This window comes from Ochlerotatus camptorhynchus, unplaced genomic scaffold, assembly GCF_037179485.1.
Source record: "Ochlerotatus camptorhynchus isolate MF236.1 unplaced genomic scaffold, CSIRO-AGI_Acam_v1.1 ptg000274l, whole genome shotgun sequence".
NCBI classification, from domain to species: domain Eukaryota; kingdom Metazoa; phylum Arthropoda; class Insecta; order Diptera; family Culicidae; genus Ochlerotatus; species Ochlerotatus camptorhynchus.
In genome coordinates, this window is record NW_027040763.1 from 7666222 (window position 1) to 7683575 (window position 17354).

At 45.3% G+C, this 17354-nt stretch overlaps 1 protein-coding gene across 3 annotated transcripts in view; it reads right to left on the reverse strand.

Annotated features, from left to right (window-relative positions):
- Positions 1-17354, reverse strand: part of LOC135705682 (signal-induced proliferation-associated 1-like protein 1) — a 218445-nt gene that overhangs the window by 2781 nt on the left and 198310 nt on the right. For all 3 annotated transcript variants that reach the window (XM_065227465.1, XM_065227464.1, XM_065227463.1), the window contains one exon: positions 136-4728. In XM_065227465.1, coding sequence (XP_065083537.1) covers positions 136-4713 — 4578 coding nt within the window. In that variant the 5' untranslated portion in view covers positions 4714-4728. The remainder of the gene's footprint in view (positions 1-135; positions 4729-17354) is intronic.

Below are 17354 nucleotides of genomic sequence, written 5' to 3' on the forward strand. Positions count from 1 at the left end.
ATGAAAGACGATTAAGCCTCTCAACGACCATCAAAATTGAGTAATTTCCAGCGCATTGCGTCCAAATCGTACCAAATATTAACTACCTGAAGCTCCAAACCTCTACGAAAAAAAAATCCCACAATCCCAACTCACCTGCGTCATTGCCTTGGTTGCCGTATCCACCAGACTGCTCCAGTCCATCTCTTGCATGTCGGGCAGAGGAATCTTCCCTCCACCATTCACGTTCCCTCCAGCACCCCCGCCACCTCCGTTGCCATTGGTCATCATTCCGCCGTTCTTCAGAATCCCACCAGCTGCGGCGGCAGCCGCCAGGGCCATAATTTGCTGCTTCTTGCCCGGTGACATCTTCAGGTGATCCTCGTTGATGTGCAGCTTATTGTTGTTGTTGTTGTTGTTCAACTCACTGGCCGGGCTGGAACAGTTGCTCGTCGTCGAAGAAATCACCGTAGCCGGCCGGGCCGTGGTGAATATCACATCCGACTCCGACTGCTCGGACCCATTCGCCGAACCACCGTTGCCGTTCACATTACCATTACTTTTGGCAACCTTCAGGTTGTTCGAGGAGCCCAGATTGATGCCCTCTCGTGAGCGCGATTTCTGCGTCAACTGCTGCTGAATTGGTTTCAGCCCTGCGGCAGCCGTCAGCGACGAAATGTTCCCCAAGCTGTGACTGTTTGGGTGACCTTTATGCATTTTCTCTATACCGCCGGTGTTGAAGTTGTCATCACTGGAAGCCGCGGCAATGTAGTCCGGGTTGATCAGCTTCATCAAATCTTCCTGCAGGGAGCTGCCTGTGTAGTTGACGCTGTTCCGTTGAGGTGCTGCACTTTTGGTCCGCGGTTTGGCATCTGCGGCGCCGTTATTCGGCCGAGGACTGTTATTGCGGGAGCTGGAGGTGCTACTAGAGCTGAGGGCTCCGTTGGGCAAAGCCTTCTTGCTGCTGCCGCTGCCACCACCACCGTTGATTCCGTAGATGTTCGTAGTGGTAGCGGAGCGTTTCAGCTGTGGCGAGTTGTGGCGGGATATGTCTTCCTCCTCGGTGGCGCTAAGGTGATGGTGATTGGCAAGGTTTTTCATTGAGCTGCTGTACAGAGGTTCGGAGGAACCGTTTTCGTGGGTGCCGTTGTTTTCGCTGATGATCAAGCGTTTCAGGAGGGCAATGTTGGCGTTGCTGTTAGGGTTGCTGCTGATGTTGTTTAACTGGCGGGAGTCTTGATGTAGGGAAAGGGGGCGAGGAGAAGCTCCAGCCAGGGGTAAAGAGTTACTGGAAGCGGTCAGCTTTGGATGGTGGTAGTTGTTCGGATCTGACGGAGGAGGCATAACCGAGGGAGCTGGAGCTTCATGTTGGGGTTCCAGGACGTCGTACCAGCGTTCATCGTTCGATGAGTGACCACTGGATGAGCTCGTTAAAGTACCCATATCCGTTGGTCCGTATCGGTGATCACTGGGAGGAACTCCATTTTGGTTCAATGCAGTAAACGATCGACTACTGCTGCCGGTTCCATAGCCAGAACTGTTGCTCGATCGCGGTGGCGAAAAGTTCCGTTCATATCTTCGGCGATGGTTTGCCGATTGCAACTGGGCACTGGGTAGGTGTTTCTTCCCGGTCTTATCCGCCTGTTCCGGAACGGTGTCATAATCGCTCTCGTAGTTGATTGCATTGAATCTACAGTTCTGTAAAAAACAGCCCCGTCGGGGGCTGAAGTCTGCAAACGATTCTATCACTGTGACTGTAACCTGCGCGGAAGTCTTCAGCAGGTCTACCATCTGATCGTGCGATAAGGTAGCCACCGCTACCTTACAAATCTCAACCAACCTGTACCCTTGCCGAAGTCCAGCCGTCCACGCCTGTCCAGAGATCTCCACTTGCGTGACAACGCCATCCGGCTGAACATGAAATCCCAACTGCCCCATGGGATTCCTTCTCAAACTCAGCTCCAACGCTCCGCAACCATTCGTAACGGCTCGTAATCGTTCGATTACCTCCAGCTGTTCATCTCGATCACCTGAGTCTCTCATATTCAGCGTCACACATTCTCCTTGATGGTAATACACCCTCAACGAGTTCTGACTCGTCGACCACCCCAAAATGGCCTTGCAGGGAGTCACGAAGATGATCTGTCGCGAGCACTCCTCGATCAGAACAAACGTTTCCGCCGAGATTCCCAGGAAACAATCCACCTGCGTAGACATTCCGCTATCGTGCAGCACAACCTGCCAACAGAACGCTCCCCGTTGCGTCAAGTCCCCTGAGAACCTCGGTTTACTCCGCTCTCGCTTCTTACTTGGGAATATCGAAAACTTCTGCCCGGTATCCACCAAAGCGGCGCTACAGTAGTTGCTGGTAAGATCCTTCAGGTATTCCTGCCTTGTCCGCGTAGCCATCGTGGCGAACTTCTCCGATCTATGTGCCGCATTCTCGGCGTTGATCACCTTCGACAGCAGGAAATCGGCGAAGTGTTTTCCTTTGGCGTAGAGAGCACCCGGTCGTACCGGTGGGCCAAATACCGGTACTTCCTTCGATCGGGAAACGGCCACCCGGTACTGGGTGTGATCCGTGCAGGGATTCACCGCTCGAACGATGATAAACACATGCTGAAACTGGCTTCGTATGTTCTTTGGAGTAAACGGAAGAGCTCCCGGTTCTTGGAATACGACCGTAACAATGTCGTTACCGATATGCCGCTTGCGTAGCAGTTGCTGCCGGTTGTTCGGTGTGAACGGGAGCATCGTCGATACGTGGAACATAATTTCGCAGTCCTGATAGTTGGCGTACAGAGAGTGTGTCCCAGTCGAGTCGGTCTTGTTGTCCAGGCCGGCTTTGTAGTGTTCGAAACCTTTGAGACGCGCACGTTTGCCAATTGTGTCCAGGAATTCGTTGAACGCTGGGCCGGCATCTTCGTTATTGTACATGTCCTCCTCGGAGGACTGACCCGCTCGGCAGTATAGGATCCCAACCTTGTACTTGTTGGTCAAACCCTGTTCATCGAGCTTCAGGAGTTGCTGTTCACACTGAGGTGTGTTCACTCCTAACCTTAGACAGCTGATTTGTACTTCTGGAGCAACGTATTCCAGAATTTCTTTGGTACTGACGTGCTTACCCGTTCCGCGAGGATTCGGGATGGAGTCCTCGATGACGGATCCGCGCAAGGTTAACAGCTCCGACGTGCGAACTATCAACCGATACAGGTGCTGAGGAGCTTGATTAGACGTTGCAGCGACGTCCGCTCCGTGGATCGTAAGCGTAGGTGTTGCACTGGGGGGAAGCTTTTCCCTCTTGATGGAGATCGCTACCGGACCGAGCTGCTCGTCCATTCCGAACCAGTTTTGATGTTCCTGGCTAAAGAAGTGCTGCCGGTAGTATAGAGCACCGTTGTCAATCTGTTCGATTGGTCGAGGACCTTTCTGATAGGGGCAGCTGTTCGCCTTCCACAGAGTTTCGTTCGTACCGCATTCCAGCACGGAAACTCCGTAGGCCAGAGCTGGTCGATGGATTGCTCGCCTTTGCTGACCTGCCGGGAGTGGATTTTGCATTCTTGTTAGACTGACCTCCCGTTCTTCTTCGCCGCCGATTTCGTTCCGGAAGAATGGGCAACTGTCAAGCAGTTCGTTCCCCTGTCCGTCTCCGTAGTCTTCGTCTATGCTGTCTCCGTCTGGGGTGGATGATCGCGTCCCGTACGTAGCAGCTGCCGACGCACCCGTTGTCGTATTCCTCCGTCTAGCAAGTAGAAGTCCGCGCAGCTTGGCTGCATAGCCCAAATTTGCCGTCAGCGATTGGCAATCGAAGTGGGCAAAAGCTCTTCTTCGTTGCCGTTCTTCGATGTCGGCTGACGAAACCGTAGTCGTCGACGTCGTACTGACATTCGATACGTTCGAGAGCACCGAAACGTTCGGGTTCATCGCGGCATCGTCTAGGGAAGCGCTTTGCGTTTGTCCACGACCTGCCTTAACTGCATGGCCTCCCGAGGAAGACCACAACCGATTGAACTTCATCCGTAGCTTAGGACTGGAATTTCCACGATCCAAGCTGTCTTCGCCGGAAGAAGTCATCCCACCATTTCGACCATCGTGGTGACTGTGATGTCCGCCATGGAGATGCGAATGCTCCATCCCAAACACAGCCGGCCGGTATTCCTGCAGCATAGCCAGGAAACTCTCCCCCGTCGACTGGCCATGGTGGCGATCGGAAGATATCACATCGATCGAGCCATGACTGCCGTACTCCCGCCGTAGATTGGTCCCTCCCGCATGAAGGCCATCGTGATTTCCACTGTGATCGTGTATCAGCTCCAAGCTCGAGTTGCTCCGGTACAGATTCTCGGAATTCTGCGGAATCAACTTACCGCCAGCGTTCATCCCCAGATGACGCTGGATGTACGGATATCGTTCGTGGACCGAACTCCTCGGTCCGGCCAGGCCCGCACCGACCCGTGCCCTCAGGACATTACTGTTGTAGTACTCGACCGCATGCTGGGCGCGTTCACGTGCCGTCCCACCGGAACGTCCACCCATCTGCTGGGGTGGCGGTGGAGGATGAAGATGCGCCTGATGGGCCATACCGCCCGCTGCCGAATGGTGGTGACCTGGGGGTAGCAGACTGCCGGGTCCACCGTTGTTGGGGTTGGCAGCAGCAGCAGCCATCATCGCAGCCGGTGTCGTCATCAGTTGTCCCGGCGGTGGACCCCCGAGCTCCGCTTGCAGTCCGATCATCCCATTGCTGGAGTCCTGAAGGTAGGAAGAAAAAGGGAGAGAATGGGCATAATTAGAAGGGATTATCACATTTGATCGATCTTAAATTATAATACACAAACATCAGTGGCGTTCTTGGGGGAGGATAAGCCTCGAAAACGGATCTTCTTCTCGATTCCGACAGCGGGAAACAGTCTATGACGGGACACTAAAATAGGAAATTAATGAGGGTACTCAGCGTAGGATAAAACTCAATCGAAGAGGAAAACTTTCCACAACCTGTTTCGAAACGATAGACGGTAAAATGGAAAAGGTGAAACAGATGCTTGCGGAATAGGGTGTCCCAAAAACAGTGTTGATATGAGAAGCAACTTGATCACCCAGGAAATATAGGCGGCCTTAGGTACACCCTAATGTAGAATCCTAAATTAAAAAGGAAACGACGAAACCTGTGGGAAAGTTGATGTTTATTTCCCTTTCGTCGCTTCCTAATCTCCTTCGAAGGTCGTAAAAATTCTCTATCCTCCACAAATGACCTGAGCATTGAAGATAGTCCCCCTGCCGAAATGCGTGGGAGTGACGTTTGGGCAATCGAGCCATAAATTAGACCTGCTTGCCTGCTTTTCGATAGCGCTTCGTAATCCACCCACGAAATTTGAAGGCTGCTGCTGAAAGCCCCGTCTCACTAATCTTCGTCTAGTCCGTATATTAATTCAAAACATCTCAATGCCGTAATTCGATTGATACGAGAACGAGAACCAGAACTCAGAGCCAAGCACTCGCACTATCAATTGACTGCAATTGACATCAATTTATCCTGCTGTAGCGATCGGGTTACAAATTGCTTCATTTCTTGCAATTCGCACTCCACTCAAGGTCGACTCCGTACTGAATGTCATTTGACATCGAACGAAAGTGACCATTTTCTCCGTTCGGCTCGCCATTCGGTCGTTGACAATGATGGGTTTGATTAACAACCCATCAAAAAAAAAAGAAGTGGCTACAATTCCTATCACGTACTCCCTCCGGACAACAGTTTACTACCTGTGTATTTTAGCAACTTTGCATTTTGCCTGTTCGTTGGAATTCTGAAGCACACCTTGTTCATTGTGCCAAATACCCATAGAACGGCCGTCGCGTCGGTCGGTAGTTGTTCCACTTGCGCGAGACTCTTGAAAGTTATGGTCAATGAAGGATGACTGATGACTCTTTGCTCTGCTTGGGGGGGGAGTGAAGGGAGCAATACACGTACCTCTCTATACCGCATTGCGTTTGAGCAGCGAAACAATCGACTCATTATGCCTCCCCGGTAGTAAATGAAATTATTCAAATTCTTAAGCTTTCCACCGATCGATCGACCCTCCCACTCGGTGGCGATACTTGTTGGCTTCTGCTATCTGCTTGAGCAGTATGTTGGGGTTCTTTATGCTCGGCGCGTATGGGAAAAGTTTAGAAAGAAGTTGATTGAAAGCGATATTTGCATATGGAATTTGTGTGTCTTGTTTTAAGCTTCTCTAACTATGCCGATTGACGCGCGGAAACGATCAGTTAGACATAGGAACGTTGGAATTTTTGAAAGTTTTATTCGAGGGACTGTCAAGAGTAACGATTTGCCCTCAAGAGGGTCAGAACATTTTAAGAATAACCGTATTTTGAAGACAAGTGGTTCTCAAACTTTCGTTGACTGCGTTAAGGTGATTCCCTGTTGCGTCCTTTTTCGTGTTACACATCGCAATTTCACATGTAAAATTTTAAGGTTTCTGTGAATACACGTAGCTGAAACTACTACTTGTTGTTTGCTGCAGAGAAGCAAGCAATGTCTGGAATTTGCAGATCTATTAACCTCGTAGATCTTGAGTTGTGTGCTCTTGAAATTGCGAGGTGTGATGGAAAAATGGACTCTACAAGGAAACACCTTAAGCATGAGATGATCAACTTGTAAACAATGTTGTTTCCAACAATGGGCTTTTGTATACAATACTTGCTGCATTGCATGAAATGTCTCAGAACTTTATATAATATATATAATGTAAACTTATATGATATGTGACGCTCCATTTATACTCAACAGAAATTTACACTACTTTTTCGAACTGTGTTGGATAAAAGGGGTGGGTTTTCAACAGTGACCGTTTCGGTTTACAATACGCTGAATTGATGTGATGGGTTCATGCTAACAAAGTAAGTGATGCGACACCAACGAATTCAACGCGAAGGAACCTGTGATTGAACCCTCGATCTTCTGTTCAGTAAGCAAAAACGGTTGCCACTAGACAACCGAGTCCCTTATATAGCAACACACCACCTGTGATCGAGTTGTACTGCGATGTACTTTGAGAAACTCTTTTATCTCGCGACCCACCAATACTGGAAGACAGGTTTTCCTTACAACAAAATGACTTTAGAACGACGAAAAAACCTTCATAATTGCATAATTGCCTGTATTCCATGCCAACTAGTCTAAAAACGCCTATTCAGGCCAAATTCGTACATAAGAGTTTTGCCATCCTATCAATATCGATGGCTGGACCAGACCTTATTTGGGTACATTGGAACCAGTTCCGGTATGGTATCAAAAGGAATACTTTCAGTTTCTCAAATAATGTTTCATGATTTTTCATGAAGAAGTGTTTTACAAGGCTCGATGGATGGAGTTGACCACATACTGTAACCGGTTCAGATGCATTGGGTTAATCTTGTTGCGATAGGTTAATCTATGACGAACTTCAACCACGCAACTTCGAAGTCGTAGCACTGCAGGAACTTTGCTGGACGGGACAAAAGGTATGGAAAAGCGGACATCGAGCGGCTACTTTCTACCAGAGCTGTGGCACCACCAACGAGCTGGGAACCGGCTTTGTAGTGCTGGGTAAGATGCACCAACGCGTGATTGGTTGGCAGCCGATCAACGCGAGGATGTGCAAGTTGAGGATTAAGGGCCGTTTCTTCAACTACAGTATCATCAACGAGCACTGCCCACACGAAGGGAGACCCCACGACGAGAAAGAAGCGTTCTATGCGCAGCTGGAACAGGTGTACGACGGCTGTTCGCAACGGGACGTCAAAATCGTCATCGGCGACATGAACGCTCAGGTAGGACGGGAGGCAATGTATAGACTGGCAATCGGGCCAAACAGCCTGGATGCCGTATCGAACGCCAACGGCCAACGATGCGTGAACTTTGCAGCCTCCCGGGGTATGGTAGTTCGAAGTACCTTTTTCCCCCGCAAGGATATCCACTAAGCCACCTGGAGATCACCTGACTAACACACAGAAAACCAAATCGATCACGTTCTAATCGACGGGAAATTCTTCTCCGACATTATCAACGTCCGCACGTACCGCAGTGCGAACATAGATTCGGACCACTACCTAGTTGCAGTATGCATGCGCTCAAAACTCTCGACGGTGCATAACACCCGTTGAAGTCGAACGCCGCCATAGGTAGTACTGCTGCAGTGGCACTAGGTACTGCAATCCCGGACCGAAGAAATGACTGGTTTGACGGCGAATGCAAACTGTTAGTAGAGGAGAAGAATGCAGCACGGGCGAGAATGCTGCAACATCGCACGAGATTGAATGTGGAGCGATACAGACAAGCGCAGAACAGACAAAACTCGGTTTTCCGAAGGAAGAAGCGTCAGCAGGAAGACCAAGATCGCGAGGCGATGGAAAATCTGTACCGCGTAAACGACACACGGAAGTTCTATGAGAAGCTAAATAGTTCGCGCAAAGGCTACGTGCCGCAAGCCGATATGTGCAAGGACTTGGACGGTAACCTTCTCACGAACGAGTGTGAGGTGATTGAGAGGTGGAAGCAGTACTATGACGAGCACCTCAACGGTGAAGCAGCAGAAAACGAAGGTGGCACGGCAACAGACCTTGGAGCACGCGCAGAAGACGACAGGCTACCGGCCCCTGATCTTCAAGAAGTTGAGGAGGAGATCGGTCGGCTGCAGAACAACAAAGCAACTGGTGTAGATCAACTACCAAGTGAGCTATTAAAATACGGTGGTGAAGCACTGGCTAGAGCGCTGCACTGGGTAATTGCCAAGATTTCGGAGGAGGAGATATTACCAGAGGAGCGGATGGAAGGTGTCGTATGCCCAATCTACAAAAAGGGCGACAAGTTGGATTGCTGCAACTACCGCGCGATCATACTGCTGAGCGTTGCCTACAAAGTACTCTCCCAAATTCTATGCCGCCGCCTGTCACCATTTGCAAGAGAGTTCGTGGGGCAATACCAGGCGGGTGCCCGCGCTACCACGGACCAAATTTTCGCGATTCGGCAGGTTCTGCAGAAATGCCGCAAATACAGCTATGGCAGATTATGCACGAGTACGGATTTCCGGACAAACTGACGCGATTGGTCAAGGCGACGATGGATCGAGTGATGTGCGTTGTTCGAGTATCGGGGACACTCTCGAGTCCATTTGAATCTCAAAGGGGGTTATGGCAAGGTGATGGACTTTCGTGTCTGCTGTTCAACATCGCGTTAGAAGGTGTGATCAGAAGAGCTGGGATAGACACGAGTTGCACGAGCATCCAGCTCCTTGGCTTCGCCGATGACATTGACATTATGGCACGGAACTTTGAGATGATGGCGGAAACGTACATCAGACTGAAGGCTGAAGCTAGACGGATTAGACTTGCCATCAACGCATCAAAGACAAAATACACGAAAGGAAGAGGTTCTAGGGAAGACAATGTTAGCCTCCCACCCCGAGCCATGGATCGAGTAGAGTGGAGACGACTTCTTCGGACAGCAGAGAACAACAAGGCCTTAGCCTGATTGGTAAGGTAAGGTAAGTGACTACGAAAAAGCTTTCGACCGACTCAATCACGAAAATCTGCGTCTCGAAGTTCCGAAGCACAATACGAGGCTTTCACATGTAGATTCCTGCATAATGGAGCCTTGTCCGACCCTATCCGGGTAGTCGCACGTGTGAGGCAAGGATGTATACTATCACCGCTACTGTCCCTCATCGTAATCGACGAGATCATGGTAGGTCCATTTGACCGTGTACCGAACACCGTGGAGCACCTCAACGACTTCGAGTTGGCTGATGATGTTGCGCTATTAGCACAACGGCACTTTGATATGCAGATAATGCTCCTCTACGGCGGGTGTCACCATCAACGTCGATGGGTTCGATTCCCGGTCCGGTCTAGGAATTTTTCGGGTTGGAAAATTTCTCAACTTCCTTGGGCATAGAGTTTTTTTTCTTCTTCTTTATTTAAGAGATTTTTAGCCATATGCTAGTTCATCTCTTCTGGGCACATAATTATACTAATGCAAAAATGGTACATGCATCAATTAATAACTGTGAAAGTGCATCTACAACACTCAGCTAATAATGCTATAAGCAATAAGTTTGAAATGATACAGAAGTATCAGAATTTAACGGGGATCAATAAATTGCAGTGGTTTAAAAAGTTTATTAAACTTCCGTTGATTTAAAATTTTATGAAAAATTTACTTTATTTTAAAGTCATGTTGGGATTAAAATGGTACTTAAATGAGATCCTTTTGTTATGTAAAATGATTTGAATTTCTAATTATGAAAAATTTGCGGAATATTAAAATAAATTTACAATTATTTACAATCTTCTATCAAATTTTTTATTGTTGGCTACAAACATAATTTATAAAACCAGGAAAATCGGGAAAAATTCAGTTGCCACCCTGAAAAAAATTACAGCAAATAACAGTAAATCGGCAACGGTGGTGTAGTGGTAAGCGTGACTGCTTTCTAACACCCCGATGGGTCTGGGTTCAATCCCAGCCGAGGTCGGTGGGATTTTTCTGAGGCATAAAAATCTCTGGTCACGTCTTCCTTCGGAAGGGAAGTAAAGCCGTTGGTCCCGGCCCATGTGTGTTGTGAATGGGTGCGATATCCTACGCAGGTGCGGAAGCTGCCTTCGTGCACATTCGATTGCCGTCAATGGATGACAATCGATGTCCGTCGGTGATTGGCACTAGATTGCGGAACAGAGACCGACGTTAAATAAAGGAAAGAAGAAAAGAAGAACAGTAAATCTTGGTTTCAATTTGATCTCCAGCTTTGCTCGAGTTGATATTTTCATGAAATATTTCATGCTGATTGAAAAGATACACCATCATGCATCAAAATTAGGCTGAAAAAAAGAAAACAATTGAGCAAAATGTTACACTAAATTCATCTGGATCGAATTAATTTTCATCAATTGTGTGTCAAATAAAAAGACTTCAAAAATCAAAAGTGTCATAGATTTTATAATATCAACAGTACATACTGCAAAAAATAGCTTGGAGTCATTTGGATCCCAAAAGGGTTGAGAATTTCAATTGATTACATCTCAATTCCCTCTATGATTACCATTTGCCTTCATATGTCACTCAAAGCTTCCAAACGTATCTTCCGTGAATCATAACAAACACCTCCGTTCGAAGCGAAAAATTAAAGTCGGAAGGTACTCTCGCGTGAGCGTGAGCATGTATCCACTCGACACCCAAATAAAGATATACCTTCCAATCAATAAACAAACAAGCAACATTTTATTATTACCTATAATTTTCTGTTTCCCTCCGCCACCGAACATCACCCCCTTCTCGAATGAACTTCTCAAACTTCAAAACATCGCATCGCTCGTCGCGACGCGCACAAGACGCGCATTTATGATCTGTTTAAATAGCGACAACAACAACAACATACACCGAACCATCTTCGGGGTCCACCACGGTCGTAATCCCTTTACCTCCCTCTCCGGCCCATTCCATGTATGTTATTACCCATCATTACAAACTATTTATGAAATCTAATATCCATCACACGATCATCGCCCTGCCATAGGGGCAAACAAACATAGACTCACGACGACGACCGCAGGTCGTCCGTTGAGCTGTCAGACGATATTCGATGTGCTTCCTGAACTCCGGCGTCGTTGCCCTGACCTGTTGCCACCTCGTCCATATGAACCACTAGTCACGGTTTCAGACAAGAAGCAGATGAGTCTAAACTATCCGCCACCGCATCATCATCGTCGTACCCAATTTGGGTAGTTTGGCACGGCCAGCCGGAGCGAGCGAGCGAGCGAGGTGTTGAAAAGTATGATTTTCCAAATCTTCCTCATCCGACGCATACCGCATACTCTCATCTTGGACTTGAACGGGCGACCGTGGTGTCGCTTCGGTTCAACTTTAAATTAAACTAAACACAAACACCAGACCATATCGTGCGGAGTTTGAGGACCGCTTTATAAATATGCTTGTTCCGAGCGCTCACGGTGTGTAGAATATTTGAACGAACGGTAGTGCACTAGAACTCTAGGGGATGCGAGGGCTGAACAAGAACAGTCTTTCACCACTTGCGTAACTAATTCCCATTGCCCCTTATATGGCTCGAAGGAACACCGTGATGATGATGGATAAACGAGTTGAACTTCAAATCAAATATAAAATAGCGCAAAGTAGGTAGGTACCTACTCCGGTAACACCATCAGGAACGAGTACTCCGTGGTGCGGGAGGAAGCGTAAACCAACATATGACGGAGGTAGAGAAGGCCCCAAAGATCGTGCTCGCCCGGATTGACCAAGATAGAAGCTTGGATGAAATGGGAATAGGATGGTATAGACAAACAGCAAGAACTCTATAGTCTAGTAGTAAGTAGCACGCTGCTGCTGTGGCGGCAGTGGCGGCGGGGTTCGAAGAATGTGAAAGAGCCAGAGTGACGCGGTGAGAGAGGTAAGGTTCGTTGCCCTTCTCGTTGCTCTCGAGCTGACCGCGATGATGATGATCTTGATGGACCCGGCGAAGCGTCTTATTCGCGGGATGGACGAACTACTGTGGTAGTTTGGATTTTCTTTCTCCGATTTTCGCCACACAATGCGAGCAAAATAGAACGCTAATGAAAACAAAATTGATCTTTTATTCGCGTTGCATGGGTCGATGGATGGAAAGAATTGGCTGCAATTACCTTCCGATGATGTTCGTGACTTACGTACGTTCACACCGAATTGAATGAATACTGCGATAAGCGGGTTCGAATGAGATTTGGTGTTATCTGCCTCCGATGACATTCTCAAAAATTGTTTGATTTTTTTTCCTCGAAATGAGTGCATTTCGACTTCAAGACCAAAGAGCTTCTGGGACATACTACTCCAAAATCTTTCATTTCACACTATATACCTAAGTGTCTTGGGGGAACTTTCTAGGCATGCGAAGCCCTATCTTGTGACGGTACCTGGTTGGTTGATTTATCCCCCTTAAAGTGAGTTTTTTGAAAAGTTGAGATAGAGACTTGGTGTCTTTGGCAAAGACACAGTAAATGACAATACACCTGAAGACACCAATCCTCTATTTATTCACACGATACAATTTTGAAGCGTTTTTTTTACGGACGATCCCTTAAAATCTGTTTTATATCTATAAGTTTTTGCATGTAATTTTTACTTGTTTGTCATGTTCTAATGAGTTGTTTATATTTTTAAAATACACATTGTACAAGACAATCACTGGATATTCTTTGTATCTTCGGAGATATTGTACTTTTTTAATCCAAATAGGCTCATTTTTAAATTGAATAATTCATAGGGTTGCAAATGGTGACATATCAGATAACTTATGCTGGAAAGTACAACAAAAATACTGCAAAACCCCGTTGGAATTATCTACATCTGACAACACCGTGAAAAGTTATAGCAGACAGAATTTAACCTTCGAGTAGATTGGTGCGTCTGCTCAATCCAGCTTTGTCCATCAAAAATCAATACCTTGACCGCATTGGAGCGCGTTTGAGTAAATGCAAGAATGGTGGAGAGTTAAGCAGGTTTTAGACACGGCAAATCATCGATCAACGCAGTTGAATTCAATTGGATTGAAAAGTTGAGCCTGGTTCAACTTTTTTTTCAATTCGAATGAGTTGATCAATTTACTTACCTTGTCTAAACCCAGATTTAAGAGAAGATGATGATTTTTCTCTGAATACTTCAAGTTATGGTTCCTTATTGTGTTCTTAACAGCTTGATAAGCTCACAGAACTAACTAAATAATAATTTAGGATAATGGCGAAGACTGTACCTGTCGCTTGGATTCTGGCAAAGTTGCCAGTCTTCTTGATTTGTTGTCTTTGATAATGGTCTTGCTTGGGAGGAATTTTGTTTTAGATTGCTTGGAATAGCACTTTTATGATGGAATAATGATTCAAATATACGTAGACAAGCATTGCCTTGACAGTTAGCCTAGTTTGTTCGTAAAATTAGCTTCTCATTGAAGTTTTAGTTCTGTAATGTTGCTGCTATTGCAATTTAAATGGATTTAACTTACAGAATTTCGGAGGTGAAAGCGCTGTTTTTTACGATTTCCCACTGGATGAATCCGCCCGCGAATTAGCTTATGGTTAAGCGTATTATCCGGAATAATTTTCTTGCGGAGCTGGGTCTCAAAATATGCTCAAAGTATGGTATTAAAAACAAGTGTTTTCTATGTAAAATTCAGGGTGACCAGTAAACCGGGAAAACTGAAAAAAAAGCTGGGAATTTGAAGTCACCGGGAAAATTCCGTGAATTTTGATGACAAATCTGGAAAAATATACCTCGTCCTCTCTTCGAAAACAACGAAAACGACCCTTGGACTGGACTAGATTTTCAGGATACAGTCACTTTGAAGAAGTGTTAAGAGAATTTTAGATTGTTTTCCAAAACAAATTAGAGCAGATTTTAGAATGAATTCTAGAGATAACACCAAGGTATTTCAGAGAATATTTGCAAGGAAGCTTTAGGAAAACCTCTAAGATTCCGTAGTTTTCCAGGATTCCAGGATTCTTGAAAAATACCAAGGGAAGCAAATTTTGACGGTACAATTCCAAAATAATTCTGCGAAGATTTATAAGGAAAGTCCGAGGATAATTCCATTTAGACTGGAATTTCTAGAGAATTTGAATGAGAATTCCATACAATTTCCAGACGAATTTGAAGGCGAACTCAAAGATAATTCTGAGCAAAATTTGAAGACAATTTTCGGCGGAAGAGTTTTCCCTGCCCGATGGTGTGTAAGGAAGGTTTTTCTCAGAAAAGCTAATAGGCCGTTTTCAATTGTTGGTCGAGAATCTAAGTTGAATTGCATGGTAACTCTACGGAAAATTTCAAGCAATTTAAAAAAATGAAGCTCCAGTGAATTCTTAAAATCAGTTTAAAATTCGGAGAGAGTCTAAGAACGAAATTTAAAATTGGTTTGGAGTGTTCTACTGAGAAATTCTGTACTGTTATAAAGACATTTTCAAGGGACTTTCAGAGAAAATTTCTAATTTATTTTACAGGGTGATTCGGAATAACTGTCACTTTTAAAAATGGTCATAGCGATGGAACGCTTGCATGAATTTTTGAGATCTGTATATTACAGAATTACAACATATATAACCTTCAACTTAGCTTACGTTAATTCAAATCTCTCTCCCTTTACCTTAATTACCAGTAACATTTGTCACGAAAATTAACCACAGCTGGCACGCACGCTTAAGTCCCAGCAATGTTTGAGTGCTGGCGATGCGTCTAAGCTCTGATATTGAATGGATTATCCAAGCATGCTTCATTTGTTCCTCTATAATGATGCGAAAAATAAATGCTACATTCTTTCGAAGAGATTTCAGTTTCTAAGAGATAACACACGCCTTTAACAGATTTTTGACATGCTCTATTTTCAAGTCCATGGCTGCTTAAAATCGCAAACAATGGAAATTTCAAATCCTACTATCAATACAAGCTGATATTTGTACACACTTTAAAACAAAAATACTTGAACATATACCCATTTTACCCATTGAGAATTGCATATTTATGAAACCGGTGACAGTTATTCTGAATCACCCTGTAGAAGAATTCTGAAAAGAACTCTCAATGCAATGCCTGTAAAGTTTTGAGCGAAGACTTCGAACGTGTCGCAGGGCCAAGTTCAAGATCCGGGAAATTTTCCAAAATTCTGGGCGAAAAACGGGGAAAACCAGGAAATTGCTCATCGAGGTTTGCTGGTCACCATATGGAGGAGATCTGGATGAATGTAAAGTCTGTTCCATTTAGAATTTGGCCGCACAAAATAGGTCATTAGGGTAAATAAAGTACAAAAACATAGGGGAAATAAAGTACAAAAACGCTAAAGGTATCATTTTGAAGGATTTAGATTATTTAGCTTTAAGGGAAGAATACAACAAAAATTATTCGTCAGCTTTTCGGATGAATTTTCGAACTTTTCGCAGAATACCTCTCATCATGTCTTGTACAGTAGTACTGTCAACCTCATCTACCATCCTTTTCCACCACTTCTCCAAATCAGATGGTGGTTTGATTGTTTTGTCACATTTCTTCAATTTGCGCTTGATAATTGCCCAAAATTTTGCAATGGGACGAAAATCTGGACAATTTGGTGGATTGATACTTTTCTGATAAATCGACATTATTCTGCTTATACTATTCTATGACATAGCGGCTGTAATGGCAGCTGGCTAAGTCAGGCCAGAACTTTGCGGGACCTTCGTGTGACTGAATGAACGGCAAAATTATGTTCTGGAGACATTCGTCCTGGTAAAGTTGTCCATTCATAGTCGCTCCAGTGATGAAAACCTTTGTTTTTTTTTCTGCAACTGCAGATGCCTTGCCAAATCATCAACTTGCGAGTGAATTTATCTGCAAAGACAATTTGAATTTATCAGGAGCATCCCCCTTACATTTAGCAAAGTAAAAAATTTGGCCCGGGATTGGTCCAAAGTCCATTTTTACATAATTTTCATCGTCCATCAAAATACATCCGTTATACTTGGTTAGAACTTGCTCGTACAGCTTCGTTGCACGGTTTTTGGCAACCTGGTTTTGTTTCAGCATCCTGTTGGGATTTTTGCTGGCATGGTACTGCCGGAAACCTTCTCGCATACAGATTCGCCGAACTGTACTGTGTGCCGCACTGAACCTTTTCGCCTAATCACGACCGGAGATCCCAGGATTCTTTTGGACTGCCCTTATGACCTTCGCTCGTAGGTTTTCGGTCATATGTTCCACTTCTACGTTTGTTTTGTTTTGCACTATCCAGCGTTAGTGTTTCCCGGTAACGTTTAAGCACGATATTCAAAGTCGATTTTGGAAATTTGAGGGCCTTTGCAATCATTCTTCCTGACCACGTTGGATTTTGCACGTGTAGATTTTTTTCACGTCTGTCACGTCGATAACTTTTGAACAAGTATATGAATCCTGATGACATTTTCACTACTAAATAAATAATCCTTCCGGATCAAAACGCTGTCAATAGTTTCTTGCTACGACAACTAGAGGCGCTACAGTAATTCAAAAGAAGCGACCAAATACTAACTGGATCATACTTTACTTTTCTATCCGCATAGTATCCGCATAGACTCCGAACAATGTATGTTTAGAATAGGGGTGTTTTATATCAAATACTCATCAATATTTATATGGGTATTTTTGAAATCAAGATGACGTCTAGAGGCCGAAAATCTATATCCCATGTCATTCTGAAATACAAGCTGGCGGCTTCCGGTTTCAGAAAAAGTGGGATATACTCCCAAGTAACATTTCCAGTTTTATAGAGGTTTTAAAGCATTCTATAAGTCTTAATCATGGTCTACAGAACCTTCATAAAACCAAAATTGTTACTTGGGCTATCAAATACCCATCAATG